Here is a 16,607-nt window from a genome sequence, read left to right as displayed (position 1 = left end):
TAACCGCATGCAGTTGTGGTTGGACACTCTGCAAGGGGCAGGAGCAAGGATATGGAAGGTGAGAAGAGCACAATCAAGTGAACCGCGCAGACAATCCAGCGATGTTCATGATTTGGAGTCCAAAATGTGATGTTTTCTCGTAAATAATATTTGCAGGCGGCCGTAGTGATTTTAAAGAACTTTAACTGCTTTATTTTCCATTCTTTCGAGCCCCACAATATTCGTACTTGGGAATATATTCAATATAATGACTGTACAGGCGAATATTGGTAAAATAGCGGATTGATATCCAAGGTATCGGATCTGCGAGAGTATAGAGAGTTTTAGTAAAGCCTTCGGCGGGAAAATATGTTGAGGTGTAGAATAAATTAGTGTGAATCATTAATGTGCAATCCATGTTACCTCAGCCGCCAGGAACTGGAAAAGTAAAAGTAAAGCGACCATAATGCAAGACTTGAGAGTGGCACTGGCTCTGACTGCGTTGCTAAGCTTGTGATTAACTGTGAGCCATCTTCTTTTTCTTCTTGGTGTATTTACTGAGCCTTCTCTTGAATGGCACGAGACATCACACTGAAGTACCTATATGGTACAGAATTATATCAACGCTGGCATCTCGCTCTTTTAAACTTTCATTGCCAACCTAGAAATCGGCATGCTTTTCAGGCAAACCTTTCAGAAGATTTTAAGCGCTCTAAAAAGATTCAATTTACCATGAAGACCGGTTCACTAACCATTCATTGCTGATATCTGCTTTTAGCTTTACAACAATCTTTTTTATACCGTAATGTAAAACAAGTGCCGACTTAGCGTCTTGCCTACCAATGACGTGTTTGACATAAGTACGGACGGCTTTTTGCATGTTCAAACCTCTTACACTGAAGACACAACCGAAAACACTTTGTTACATAAACTAACCATTGGTGTGCATAATTACATATGAGCGCTGTAGAACTCACAGGAACACATCGTTCAGTTCCAACGTAGCCTCACAATTTGTCATCACCCATTTCTCTACCAACTTCTGAAATACAGTAATACGCCTCTAGAGCGAACGCCTCTACAACAAAATGACGTGTGCGTATACAGAAGGATACCTTAAGTAGCGGCTATATTCTGAGCGTTGCCGTGCTTTACCTTTATAACGATGGGACCTGTATAGCGCAGTATTTTTTGAGGGCCCAAGCACTTTGCTTCCTTCTCGCTGTTGGCAGCGCCCTAGCAGTTGACGCTAGCTTTAACCACTGCTCTGCAAGCCCGCCTCTCAAATGTCCTGCCTGTGCCGCAGAGCCGTGCGAGCTGCCAGCGCTGCGGGGCGGCCGCTACCTGGGCGGCTACCGGACGGGCCTAACCATATCGCCGGGCTCGTCGGTGGAGTACGCCTGCGACGAACCGCACCTGCGCCAATGGCCGCCGTCACCGCTGCGCTGCCGCATGGGCCGACTGCAACCGGCACCGCCAACCTGCTTGCCGCCGCCACAGACGCCTTCGGCAGCCGGCTCCGGCCTCGGAGCAGGTGCTTCTCGCCTCATGCTACTCATGTCGCAACACAATGACGCGACGTATAGACAACACAAACTCTGGCTCTCAGGCGGCTCAGAAAGGAAAAAAAAACGAATTCACATATCACCGCTCTCTTGTTTATAAAATAGTCCTGGAGAGATATTTATCAGCGAGCAATTAAATAATTGTTGACTGTAAGAATAAAGAAATTGGACACAAGTGTCACGTTGCTTTCGATGAGAGATTTTACGCATAAAGCGCGTCATGAATGGCCGGCCGCGTAAGAGCTTCCCAACTACCACAACGTTCACAGAGATAACAGGATGGACAACCCAGACATCGGCCAATTTGGAACCATGAAGCGAAATTTGGTTGAAACTAAAGTTGATTCGCGAACGTCGATGCTGTTCGTCACTGCGTCCGCCTTTACACGAATTCGACAGTACAGCGTATCGCATTTCGTAGCACTCGGATTAACGCGATGCAAAACCGATGAACTACCGAGCGATGGCAGCAGAAACGAGCGCATGTTATTAGCGAGCGCATCTTGGGCCAAATTCACAAAGCTTTTCATTCGTAGCTGCTCTTTTCTATTGGCCAGACGAATTCGCTAATGCAATGTCTAGCATCGCGATTGGCTGAAATTTTCTATAAGGAACAATTTTACTGTACGTGGTTTTTGAGAATGTGGGGCCTGAAGTGTGAGTGGAAGAAAGAAAACTCGAGGCGCCTCACTTTCGTTCTTTCCCCATTCCCAACGGTGCGTCAGCACTTTGTTTGCATTGTAATCGCTTTTTGTATAAAACAGATGCCTGATGCGAAAGTGCCCGCTTACTGCAAGCGAAAAAAAAATCTTTCTCAAGCTCCCGCGTCATCTGTGCATCGGGGTAGATGCCTCGGTTTTTAAAATGGTCAGCGAATGGTGTAGCGCTCCCGTTGTGTCCAACAGCGCCGGAGGAGGCGCCACAGCCGGAGTCGGTGCCCGTGGCGGTGGTGGAGGAGGCTCAGGGGTCGACAGCGTCCCCGGGGCCCCCCAGTGGAGGTGACGCCGTCCCGCGCCGCGCAACGTCACCGCCACCTTCGGACCGGCCCTGCAGCGCTCCGGAGCGGCTGCACAACGCGCTCGCCTTCCGGTCCTCGTCGCCGTCGCGATCCGAGGAGGAGGACGGGGAGGAGGACTCCAGGGGCCTGTTGCAGTTCCCTCACGGCACGGAAGTGGTCTTCCGCTGCATCGACAGCGCCGGAGGCGGCGAGAGGAGCACCTGGAAGCTCCTGTGTGAGGACGGCAGCTGGCTGGGCCGCCCCGAGAAGTGCGGTTAGCAAAAATGTCCTACATTCTATAAACGATGTTCCTTCCAAGCGCTTTGCGCTTGAAATATCCATGTCGCCTAACGGTATATGCACGAACATTTTTGCTATCCCATGTCATCAGCGACCATTTCAGCAGCGTTCCTGCTTGGAACAGTTATATGCAGGTGAGATGACTTAGAGAAGCATTACACAACTTCGCATTGTACTTCTTGGTGTTATACCTTATTCAAAAAAAAAAAGATAGCCGGAGATTCTTGTATAATGCGTATGAGTGAGAAGCTGCAGGCCAGCATCTTCTTTTTTTTTTTCAACTGCTTTCGTGAGTTTCGTAAAGTCGTGTCGGTCGTTCTTGTTGAATTCCGAATGCAAACGCTTGGCCTCTCATCTGGTGGTCCCGAGGCTACCGCACAAACCAAAACGGTTTTTTTTTCTTGGAATCCCATGCATGCCATCAAATCTATGCCTTTCGCGAGTAACGTGTATTGACAGCAGCATGTCGTGTCGGTAAAGCGCTTGTATAAGCCTCGCATTGTGCCAAACAAATCCTACGCGAGGATGACATCGACAAGCACAGAAAAATGCATCCTCAGGGCACTCTTTTTGTCGTGCATTCTTTGCACACGACTCTGTCACATAAAAGAGTTAGCACGACGTGACGTCGCACAACTGTCCTACTTCTATTTATACCCGTACCTTTTCACAATTTTGCATCCGCTCGTCTCTGTGCCATCTTAAGATTTTAATATCCTAGACGTCAGAAACGATAGACGCACGTATTTTTATTTAATTTACGCCGCAGGGCATACTGGCACCACTAACGCGGAAAAAAAAAACAAAGGTGATCAATCAGAATAACGTTAGGCTGTGTACGCTTTACGAGAAGGTTAAGGCGTATAGAGGAAAAAAGAAAAGAAAGAGGCAAACTTTCTTTTTTTTTTTTCAGGGTGCTTGCGTGCAGACAAACATAGGTATTATTGGACTGTAAATGCTATCACGTCGTGTGCCGACTTGGAAAAATCCTTCTTTTCTCCGCCACGGGAGCTTATATTATAATAATAATAATGGTAATTGTTGGTGTTTTATGTCTCAAAACCACGATATGATTATGAGGGACGCCGTATGGTGACGGGCTCCGAAAACTTAGACCACCTGGGGTTTTTTTAACGTGCACCTAAATATCTAAGTACACGGACCTTTAGCATTTTCGCCTCCATCAAAAATGCGTCCGGGATTCGATACCGCGACCTTCGGGTCAGCAGTCGAGCAGCATAACAACTCGATCATCGCGACGGGTGGAGTTCATATTATAAATGTAAGGGACGTTGCTTTATCCTAATGCTTTACAACAACTCAACGTTACTTTTGTACAGTTTCCATCACTAGACAAGGTAACCGCTATTATGCTATCAATCACTTGAATGCACTGGTTGATACCATAACACTGCAGTAAAATTGTCAACTGGTTGCCACTTTTCTTGAGTTAGATATATCTTAAGGGAAAGTGGCGTTTTTATCCGTGAGCGTTGAATAAACGCAATGTACGAGGGGGGGGGGGGGGGGGGGGGGCGTTTTGTTTTTTAATGCAAAACACATTTCTTTTGAGACACTGTCATATCATAGGCTCCCTTCGGTTTTTCAGATCGGATAGGTGCCCATAGGCGGACATGAGCAACAAGGAAAAAATTGAACCATGATTTCGCTTATTACCAAAATTCTACTCATTGACTTTTTGATCACACTAGCTTAGGGCGCGTGTTCCAATACGTAAAAAGAAGTGGATGAATGAGGAAGTCAAAGTCACTTAGCAGGATTAGCACCTCTTTCAAGATATCTATCTCCAACATCTGCTAATTTCAGTTAATATATTGTCCCGAAATATTAGCGACACGCTCATGAAAAACTTTATAAGCATAACGCCGATAACTTTCACAGTCCATTTTAAAAGCGCATAATTCGAAAATAGTGGAAGTTTTATTATTTCTGTTAAGCAAACGTGACTTGCCTATTCCATTCCTTCAATATGGCGTTTCTTCATAATGGCGACACGTGCAAAAGTTAATAAGACATTTTTGGTAGTTGGCGCAACTTTTATCAAAATGGTTTTTTTTTTCTGCCAATGGCCTTCTCAGCTTTGTTCAAAAGTGACAAGTATCTTAATATGACGGAGCTCTCCATACAAAGCAACACCTGGTATAACCCAGCGCATGGAACTCGTCCACGCCTCTCGGCCGTAAAGCGGCTGATGCGCGCTCACGCGTAGTCTGTACTAAGGCGGTGTGTGTGCTGGCGCAGAGGACGGGGCGCAGCAGCTGTCGGTGCCCAAGGAAGAGCGGCGCAATCGGTCCTGCGTGTTCCGCAACACGGAGCCCAACCTGGAGGCCTTCCAGGGCGACCGACGCATCACGGACGACACGCTCCACTTTCCGCCGGGTTCCGAGCTCGTCTTCCGCTGCAAGGACATCGGCAAATACAGCCTGGTGGGCAGCGTACGCCGACGCTGCGTGTACGGCGACTGGGACGGCGTCAAGCCCTCCTGCTTCGGACTCTCCCAGGAGAACGACTACGCGCGTGAGTGTCTCGCTGAGCATCTCAGCGCTGTCGGAGCGCTTTGTTGGATACTAAGGTTGAGCGTTTGGCTAGTTGGTGCAGCATAATTCAAAGGTTTCACAGCACATGCAACCAGGACGAGCAAAGAAGAGACACACACAGCGCTGAACTTACAACTGGCTTTTTATTTTCCTGCCACGGCAAGTAGTTGCCTGGCAAAATAAATATACGTGTGCCACATAATATGCATACCATGTGTCTGTCATTGGAGCAGCAGTAAGCATGATGATCAAGCTAATCCTAGACAATCAGGAAAGCTAATAACAATCAGCTGAACCTTTGCTAACGCTACGTTATCCTGGCATAGCCGAGCTAAGCCACTGCAACATTTTTTTTTTTTTATAATATTGTATGTTTGGGTTCTTTGACAGCACACTCACTACTTGACGCTTTATTTCACGAGTTCTTTATTAGGTCCATCCTGGAGTGGTTTAGAAAGGTAGACGACGTGTTCAAATGACAGTGCCGTTGTCGCGACTAAGTCCGTTGCTTCCGGCACGACAAAGTGCAGTCGAGTAATATTACGACCACTGTCTCGAGGCATGCTGTCTGAATAGGTTTTGTTTCTTCCGTAGATATACAATCGCGAACTGAAGTCTGAGGATGACAGATGTCGAAAAGAAGGTTTTGCCCCTGTTCCTTATCCTGACGCCGTAGTCTTTAAAGTTTCGCTCCCAAAAGTATTCGTGCCCTGTCCCTTTGTCAATCATCAATTTCCCTCCGATGCTGGGCTGGGTTCGAGAAAGCTAAAGCTGTCCTTTCCGCTTTTTCCCTTTCCAATCTGCGGCCGTAATAATGTACGGCAGTGGAGAAGCCTCCGACGATCCTCTTCCGGCCGCACGTGATGCCGGTAGCGCAGAGCAATGACGGCAAGCTGGTCGTGTACCCGGGGGCTATCCTGCACTTGGAGTGCCTCTGGCTGCGCAAGTACGGCACGCCCAAGTGGGAGGTCAGCCACAAGTCCCGCAAGTACGCCGAAGGTAAGTCCTCTCTCTCACCATGAAAGCAAAATGGCGTTATCTAAAATCAGACAAAAAAAAAACATTGCTCGCATTGTTCTCATTAACCGGTATTCTTGGCTAGATGTTTATTGTATTTTCGTGATTGAGCAGCATTTCTTTCCGCGAACATAAGTGTTACGTGAACATTTTTATTGCGGTAGTGAGAATGGGTGTTTAAATGTCGGTTTGTGTTCATTTGTCTAGTTTTGTGATTATTTCCAACATTACGATGACAGCTATCATGCAAAAGAAGAGGAGCAGCCCGAGCCACATATACGCACCAAGATCTCCTTGAATACATTTATTTTTTTAATCCGGCAGATCCCACCAACGGTGGGAATCGATGTAATGCGAAGCAGCCAGCAAACAGCCGCACACATCATCATGTTTGTCTTTGAGCCAAATGAAGTTATTCATGTCATGACATCTTGTTCACTATATATCGTATGTTTGTCATGCATGCATGCATGTTCAATCTGGTATATGCCATGCTAATGAAACGTACATTCTGGCATAAACATTGCATGACCTGTCATTTATGTTCGTCACGCAATCATGTCATGCCATACCATATTTGGTATGTATCCAGTTAACGAAACGGCCCGAAGCGCACAAAGACAGTGTCATGTAAATCATGCCGTAAATTACATACATGTCATGATTTGCATGTTAGGACTTGTCATTTATGTTCGTAATACACTCACGTCACGCAATGCCCATTTTCGTGTATATCAAGCTAGCAAACCAGCCGCGAGCGCGCCATGAGCGTGACATGTAAATCATACCCTACATGACAGGCATATCATGAGTTTCATGTTACCTTTTGTCATTTATGTTCGACATACAGTCACGTCACGCAATACCAAATTTGGTACATGTCAAGCTAGCGAAACGGCCGCGAGCGCACCATGAGCGTGGCATGTAAGTCATGCCGTACATGATATGCATGTCATCATTTTAATGTTAGCAGCTGTCATTCGTGTTCGTCATACAGACATGTCTCGTCATATCAATTTTGGTAAAGATAGATAGATAGATAGATAGATAGATAGATAGATAGATAGATAGATAGATAGATAGATAGATAGATAGATAGATAGATAGATAGATAGATAGATAGATAGATAGATAGATAGATAGATAGATAGATAGATAGATAGATAGATAGATAGATAGATAGATAGATAGATAGATAGATAGATAGATAGATAGATAGATAGATAGATAGATAGATAGATAGATAGATAGATAGATAGATAGATAGATAGATTAAAACCTCGGTGATGCGATCACGGCTCGTACGAATTTCGGGGTGATACGAATTTTTCTGTGGTCCCGGACAAGGCCAATTAGCCTGCAATGTATTGGAGTACGGTTGTTGCGAACCGATTTGCACCCCGCGACGTTTGATACGAACGTAAAGCGCACATGTACGAACAGGTGCTGCCCGCACTGTCGCGGAAGACTTGGCAATCACGCGCGGGCGCGGGCATGCGCGCTGCGCGACCATCAACGGTGCGTCGTTGCCTACGAGATAGTGCGCGCGAATCTTGGAGGCCTTTAGGCGGCTTCGCGTTTAGATTACAGATGACGTTGACGTCGCGCTTTTTTTTTCCCGACGCGTTGACGCGTGCTCCTGTGCTCGATGCAGCAGCGTCTTTGTACTGTGTTAACACGTGCCTGCCACGTCGATGCAAGCCATGTACCCGCAATCAGACGTTCTATGAAACAAGACTGAAACTTGGGCTGCGGGTCCGTCATGAAGTCCCATTAAAGGCGGACGTAGAACCCAAGAGACGAAGCGGACGGTCTTGGCGAAGGAGCTTGGCCTCTATCGCGTGCAAAGCGCTTCTTAAGTCACTTTCGCCGCAGTATCATGGTGTCATGCAGAAAAGCGTAGTAAGATTAGGAAGGGGCTACCAGCGGTCACGGGGCACAACACATCTCGTTCATTAATTACACACGCGCGCATGCACTGTATATTTACGAGTACAAGTATGATCGCTGACGTCTAAAAACTTTACTGGCAATCATTCAGAGCTGTTCATGACGTCGCTGCGGCCCTGAGAAACACTAAATCAAAACGTATGCCAACTTTCTTTTGTCGCATACTAATTTTTCATGTTTTCTGGTGATACGAATTTCGGATGATACGAATATTTTTGGTAACCCCGCGAGATTCGTATCACCGAGGTTTTACTGTAGATAGATAGATAGATAGAAGATAGATAGATAGATAGATGATAGATAGATAGATAGATAGATAGATATAGTAATGATGATAGATAGAATAGATAGATAGATAGATAGATAGATAGATAGATAGATAGATAGATAGATAGATAGATAGATAGATAGTAGATAGATGATAGATAGATAGATAGTAGATAGATAGATAGATAGATAGATAGATAGATAGATAAGATAGATAGAATAGATAGATAGATAGATAGATAGATAGATAGATAGATAGATAGATAGATAGATAGATAGCGGCTTACGTATGGGCGCTCTCCTGGTCGTCTCCATAACTTGTAATATACCAAAATTGGCATAGCAGGGGATCAGTGCATGACGAACACGATTCACTCGTGATGACATGAATTACGCAAAACGCCTGTCGCCTTCGTCATGAAACCCTTTCCCTTAGACACGTGTGGCATATACCTGCATACCACAGTTCATGTTATGCGGGTATGTGCCACAGGTGATTGTCAGTCTCAATCGACACAGTAACCACGAACATACACATTGAAACACAAGGCAAGTGAGGGAGCTGAAGGCAGAACTCCCCTGGAAGACGCTGGACTACCATCCACTCGTCCACGTGGTCCGCCAGAATGACGCAGTATTCCTTTCATTTCTTATGATGCTGGGCGATTGCCTCATCTTGACCGAGTATGACTTCAGATTGATTGACAGCCGCTTTGTGACACGCGAAGAAGCCGCCGCTAAGGGATCTGAAGGCATACGGCTATACTACAGCAATGCGGACGTCGACCACTATAACGCACGTTGCCTCGACGCTGTGGACAACGTGTTATATCATCCCGCATGCGATAACATAACTGGATATAAGAACGAGCAGGTACACAGGGATGCCCTGACCAAGGTTGCCAAGATGAACGCAAGTGACATGGATGGCTAACCGGCCTCAATTTTCCTGAGCATCGGCAAGTGGTACATGATCGCGGCCAACATCGACGTAGGCGACTGGCTCGTTAATGGAAACATGGGCACCTTGTGGTACTACGAGCGTGACGAACACGGCAACCTCGTGCGACTGTGGCTTGAATTTCTAACGTCCGCGATAGCCATCGTCGTCCCAGCCAGGACGAAGCACATCACTACCGCACACTTCTCAAGAGAATTGAAATGGGGGCCCGTGGTAATGCGAACCACCACAACCACGATATACGCCAGACAAATACCTCGTGTAAGAGGACACAGTTTCCTTTTGCGCAAGCAAACGCCATAACTATATATATAAGTCACAAAGGACCACATACACCCAGGTAGTCTACGGATACAATAAGCGCCAATCACTGAAGTTGGTCTACGTAGCACTTTCCAGGACTACCAGCCTTGACGGCATATACCTCACTAACTCAAAAGGTGACTTCAGGTTCCGACATGTCGCCGGCTCTATCGACAGACAGTCTGTCGACGACATTACCCGGCTAGCAAATAGGCCTCTAGATATTGTCTTCGACCGGGCTACCACCTTCATTCAATGCCACAACCACAACACAACAATCACCTCACGCTCGCCGCTCTCAACTTACAGTCATTGCATGCGCACGTACACGACCTCGAAAAAGACGCTCTGCAGAAATCGTGGAGCTTTTTGTTGACGGCCCCCGCATGCAGGAGGTGCCCAAACTTAGAATACTGGTCACAGCAGAATGGGCGGGCCACCTATACGATACGGGCTCTATAAACCACTGCCAACAACGTAGCGAAAATTATACGTCAAATTACGTATAATAAACAAGGAATGAAAGATGCAGACACCATCACGTTGGTGCTAGCCTTAATAATTAGCGGAGTCACCTGTAGTTTCCCTTATCACTCATTAAACAAAACTGAAGAATCACAGGTGGACACAATAATTAGAACAGCTTACAAAACGGCACTCAGTCTTCTCCAAAGCACATCAACAGAAAACTTACTTGTGCTAGGCATTCACAATAGTTACAATGAACTCGCTTCGGCGACTATGGTAACACAGCGCGAGCGACTCAGCCTGACCGCAGCGGGCAGAGACATGTTAAAGAGGATTGGAATTCCACCCTACCTACAGCACGTGGGCAAGGAGCTCTAGGAGCTTGACCCTTCGAACAGGGGCCCAGAGCGCCACGAGGGGAGACGTAGGGCTCGCACAGCGTGGCTCTGAGCACTACAGCGCTCTCTAAACAGGGAGGACGTCTACTATGTGGACGTCACTTCCTACAGGCTACCAAAGCCTCAGAAGAAACGTCATGACTACCAAAATTTTGTCGTGGTTGTGCTTAACAAACACGGCGAAACATCGAATGCGCTCTCCTTCAGAGAGTCCACAGGGACGGAGGCGGAAACCAGGGCTGTCGCGCTGGCCGTAAATACGGCTGAATGTAGAGGACATGACAGTACCATCGTCATGGACTCTCAGGCACCCTGTCGTCTTCTATTGTGAGGCATAATTCCCAGAGGATGCCGCGGGGTTATGAAACACCACCGCCTCCATAACGAGCACACGATCTTCTGGTGTCCGGCACACCAGGGGTTGGAGGGAAATGAGAGGGCGGACGCCGCGGCTCGCGCACTAACTTTCCAAGCAGCGACTCTGGCCACCTCAGAAGACTTCCTAATCCCAATGCCTCACGAAAACTACAACCCTACAATCGCAAAAGACCTGCTTGCCCGTCAGCGTTTTACCCGACAAGTATACGGCCCTCCCCACAAACACCGAACAGGAGAGGATGCCATCAATTGGAGAAAAATTCAAACTGGTGTCTATCCCCACTTAAAAAGGTTATACTCCATGTTCCCGACGTGCTATCGAAGTTCCTGCCCCTGGGGCGGAGGGAGTCCTACACTACATCACATTACCTGGGGCTACTTACAGCATCTACCACACCTGAAACACACAGAAATGACACCAACGCACACGCTGTAGCAGTGGGAGGCGCGACCGTCCAGCTCTGACCTGGCCGACCAGCAAGCAGGACCAGGTAGAACGGGCGACTAAGGCCAGGGGGGGCCTCGACTAGGGCTCCTCCCTTTCAAATATTTTGTGTTCAATTAAAATTTTTCTGTCCTGTTCTGTTTCTGGAGCGATGAACCAGTGTGTCGCCCACAGCAAGCGGCTTCGTTGCAGGTGTGGAGGCGTGGGCACATATAAGAACACGGCGATGCGCAACTTCAACGTATATAGGCCGCATCTTACTTCGCCGGCCGCCAGACACAAAACACACGCAGAAAAGCAGCGGAACATAGTCTGCATTGCGCACATCAATTACAATAACAAAGACATTCCGCTCGCCGCCATCTACCTGAGAACTCTCAAGAACCTTCTCCGCACATGCACACGGGTTCGTGAAACGTGCATGCGTTCTCCATCATAACGTACTATAAGCACTACATATCAGCTTACCGCGCCTGGTGTTGTTAATACCCATGTTGTTGTTGGCATCGTTACGCAACTGTAAACAACTGGTTATATAACACATGTGCGGCTGTTCAACATATGTGTGTGCGTATAGCATTTGCACATATATTTAGCGTCATTTCGTAACGTTTCGCTCAATGTAAAAAATTACGCCACAGTGACCTTCCCGCCACATGCTTTGCATAACATCAATTCGCACAGTACGTGGAATCTGCCGAATTTTTTTTATTTAGTTATCTATTTATTTACATACCTAGTTATCGCCCAGCAAGAATTACAGTATGCGATCTAAAGATTGCGATATGCAGTGGATTTGCACATACACGCAACAGCAAAAAAAAAAAACGGAAGAAGAATGCACAAATGTACGTAGCAGCGCAATAACCCAGGCCTTCGTCGTAAACTTAGCACGCAAGAATACAGCTAAAAAGCGGCTGCATCGGTATTCCGCATCGGTGTTCCGCTATTTCGCATTCAGCCCGTTCAGGCGCTCGCCTCACACACTTCCACCGGAGCGGAAGAAACAAAACAAAAAAATATCGGCCTGCCCGTGCGCTTCGCGTTCAAATTTTTTCAAGCGCTTTTCACATACCTGCGATTCTGCTTGTACAACTCTCGGCGTTACCTACAACAAGTGCAACGCGTTGAGTAACTTTTCCAGCAGAACGCAAATATCTGTACGCGGTAACATATTTGTGGGGTTTGGTTTTGCAAAAGTATGCAAAAGTATGCACGTTGTGTCAATACGGCCGACTTACATCCCTGCACTTGCCTTATGCTTCTGAAAGAAGGACCGGTGTATATGTGCGTAGGAGGGAAGAGAGGGCGGCAAATCGTATAGCATGCGTGAATAAACTTCAGAGTGTACGTAATCCGAGAAGTTATATATATATATATATATATATATATATATATATATATATATATATATATATATATATATATATATATCTTACGCAATGCACCAGTAAAACTGCCGCGGCCAGTGAGCGGCAAACGGCGAGGGACGTGTTGACGTGCCGCTATTTAAAGAACTTACAGTTGGCTCACTTACTCCGAAAAATTTTATTCAAGACGACTTACACCACGTTCCGCAGCTCTTACGCGCACCGCTGCGCTTATTTGTTATGCGCTTTTTGCTTGCTTGTTTTTATTCTTTTTTTTGCTTTGTTTTTTTGAAAACTCGGTTTGAATAAAAAGCATTGTTGGTATATTCATTTAGGCCAATATTCTGAGCGGCGCGTCCATGGTATTTATTACCGTAGACGGCGCAGGAGATGTGAGGTGCTTTCGCCATATAGCTTGACTCCTTTTTGCTGGCTCAACTAGCTCTCGTCAAGTAGAGTTATAGAATGGCAGACACCGGCGCTCGACTCCCGACATACGGAAAAAAAATAATTTTATTATCAGCATGCTATACTTTGGCGGACCGATTCTGTAGACTTGTTTATTCTCGCATTTTACTGAGACTGTGGTTGAGGGGCCCTTCACCGGGTTTGGGCATTTCAAAGGAACAAGGTCGGCGCGTATACAACGGTCGACAGCGACAGTTTATGCAGAGCATCATACGCCTTTACGGTGACAAAACGGTCGAAATATTAAACAGAAAGATGTGCGCCCTCCCTTTCGAGGGAGACGTGCTTGAAGAGGTGGTGGACGTCACAATTACGCATGCCTATACGAACGTCACAGGTATACTCCTTCGAACGTTACTGACGATATGGCTTGTGACGGGTTGTCTTCATCTGATGAGGAGCGCGAAATGCCGCCTCTGCAAAAGCGTCGCGCAGCAAAAGAACAAGAAAAAAAATGGAAGCGGTGCTCGTCGCATGAACATGACGCTCCCTCGCCTCCGGAAGTTGGGAGAACGCTGATGGTACGCCGCTAGCGGACGAAGAGACTGTCTCCTTTTAACTACGGAGCAGTTCAAGGGACCGCGCTGTCGTCGTCTCATGGGTCGCGTTGGCGTCACGCATATAAGCCGCCGAGCAGGCTGCACGTTTGAACACCAGCGCGCGCTTGCCCGTGAACGCCAGCGTCGCCGAAGGGCTAATTCGTCTGCCCGAGCCAGCGAAGCGACAGCGAAGCAACAGCGAAACGCCAGCGTCGGGAGTTAGACGCACTGCGCTCGGAGCCGCAAACAGTAGAAAAGCAGCAGAAAGGAGACCACAGAACAGAAAATAGATAATGGCAAAACAGATCGCATAATCAAAAGAAAAAGAAAAAAAAACGAAATAAATACAAAAGAAACACAGGCGACTCAATGCTCCGCGCAGTTTGTGCAGCTTTCGCTTGGGGTGGAACTGGCTTTGATTTTTTTTTTTTTTAAGTGCGAATGCACTTTATAAGCGACCCTGAATCCGCCGTCCCATAGCAACGGCGCGAGGAAAGGAGAGGAGCGTCTGTAGCAACGGCGCAGCGACGTCACACCCCACGTGACTGCGCGCGCTCCGCCTCCTCACCGCGGTTTGCGCGGGCGCGCGCCGGCTCCGCACCGCTCTTCTCTTCGCCGCTCCTTCTCTCGCCGTTCGCTCTCTCTCCTCCCTGCGCCCCACTCTCCCGTCCGCTGGCTGGGCGCCTCTCGAAATGTGTGCTCGAGACGCCGCTGTGAAACGCCAACGGCGACCACAAGGCTGAAATTATGGCCGTCAGGTACAATGACAACACAAACAGGTGCTGATGAATGTGTAAATAAATGGTTACGGTACAAATCCTCGTCTCGTCATTAATTTACGCCATTAAAATTACTGCGCCGTGTACTCTCGGCGCAAGAAATTCATTCGCATTTCCTCACGATTCCCTTCGGGGAGGTGGGGGCATTTTTTTAGTGAAGCTTGCATCCTCCGCTTGCCTGGTAACAGGACAGTTTTATTTATTCTGACTTGTACAATAATGAACCGATCTGATTTTTTTTTCGGTAAAATCTTCCCAGAACGGCGCTCGATATGTTCCCAAAGTTTCCAGTAAGGTCAATGTCATTCGTGTGGGTCATTTTAAGAGCTCCAAACTTGGTTTGTTGTGTGCGTCCGGAGATTCTGTAACGCGATCATCATTATATGACTGCCGTCAAGCTGCGCTCCCCATAACGAGCCTCATCCTTACAATATCACGAAGAGAAAAAAGAAAAAGAAACTTTGCCCGTCGACGTCCGCCCGTGAGTGTCAAACTCATACCCCTGAGGCAATGTGCAAATTGGCAGTTAGCGCTACTAGTTACACTGAGTTACCGGCACAAATTTTATTTATAGGGTGATTCGAACGGGATATTGCTGGTGCAGAGAAGGAAAGTAACCGTGCTGCGGTAAACCGGGAACGTTTACCTGCAGAAATTTCTGTCTGCCATAGGATAACGAACCGTCGACAACGTCCGACATGCACAGCCCGCATTTCGAGTAAAGAAAGTGCCACCTCTGAAAAGCATTCCTGGCTACGCCACTGGCCCAGACGTCACCGCTCTGGTGACGTCTGCGCATGCGCATCGGAGGACGCGGCAATGAATGCTGTTGCGTTAAAAAAGGACTTCCTTATTCGTCCAATAGTTCAGGTTTCCTAAACATGTTCTTTAAACCATGAAAATACATAATTGAAGAAAGCGGCCGTCAGTCCTGTTTTATTTATTTATTTATTTTTCAAGTATATCTTGCGCGCCTCCAAGAACTTAATTTCAATTTGGTCAGTAAGTTATAACCAAGTGTGAAGAATTAGCTGTCATCAGCTAACGGTAACAACCACTCCTCTATTAATTTTTATGATAGTGAAAAACATAATGCTAGGAACAGAGCAAAAAACGAGGAGACATACGGAAGACGCACACAGCGCTGTGCGCTTCTTCTTCTGTATATCTTGTCGTTTTTTGCACCGTTCCTTGAAGTACGTGCAACCAACAAGCCCGACTATCCGCACTTTTTTAAAAAATTACTCCGCGATCGAAGGAGACGATTAGTTTTACTAATAAAAAAAAATGTTGCACTAAACCACCTCGCGTGCGTGAGTGACGTTTCGAAGCCACAACAAAAACTTGCGCTTGAAAAGATGCCTTTGTCTACCTCGACAACTAACAGAATGTATGATTGAGTTTGCAGTTATAAGTAGACGGAGTTTACTACGGAAGCTAGCAGTGGCGACTGTCGTTTGAGTCAGATGTGCTGAAACCGTGCACCCGAGTCAGTTAATCCTGAACTAGAAAAAGCGTATAGGTGTCAGGAACTTATGAACGTTGCTACGCCTTCGCCAACAGGCTGGACCACGGAACCTGGCAGGGACTCTCAACTCGAGTATCGGCTCTCCATCTACCACGCCAAGAAGGACGACTCGGGTCGGTACACCTGCATCACGCCCATGGGCCACAAGCACTCCGTCGACATCGTCGTTTCCCGTAAGCCCCGACCAGGGACATATCGCTCACTGTTTCCTCGACTGCCTAATGAGTGTCGCCTTCTCAAGTTAGACTCCTTCAATCTCTACCACGAACTTTCGGTACTGTGAATCACTTGAATTTTTGAAAAGTTCTTTAGTGCCGCGCTCCGTGCCGCGCGAGAT

At 47.1% G+C, this 16,607-nt stretch overlaps 1 protein-coding gene across 3 annotated transcripts in view; it reads left to right on the top strand.

Moving 5' to 3' along the window:
• Positions 1-16,607, top strand: part of LOC119401395 (sushi, von Willebrand factor type A, EGF and pentraxin domain-containing protein 1) — a 300,370-nt gene that overhangs the window by 271,498 nt on the left and 12,265 nt on the right. For all 3 annotated transcript variants that reach the window (XM_037668182.2, XM_049417415.1, XM_037668175.2), the window contains 5 exons: positions 1,286-1,513; positions 2,450-2,815; positions 5,104-5,379; positions 6,225-6,398; positions 16,306-16,443. In XM_037668182.2, coding sequence (XP_037524110.1) covers positions 1,286-1,513; positions 2,450-2,815; positions 5,104-5,379; positions 6,225-6,398; positions 16,306-16,443 — 1,182 coding nt within the window. The remainder of the gene's footprint in view (positions 1-1,285; positions 1,514-2,449; positions 2,816-5,103; positions 5,380-6,224; positions 6,399-16,305; positions 16,444-16,607) is intronic.

This window comes from Rhipicephalus sanguineus, chromosome 1, assembly GCF_013339695.2.
Source record: "Rhipicephalus sanguineus isolate Rsan-2018 chromosome 1, BIME_Rsan_1.4, whole genome shotgun sequence".
Taxonomy (NCBI): domain Eukaryota; kingdom Metazoa; phylum Arthropoda; class Arachnida; order Ixodida; family Ixodidae; genus Rhipicephalus; species Rhipicephalus sanguineus.
This window is presented reverse-complemented; position numbering and strand designations above follow the sequence as displayed.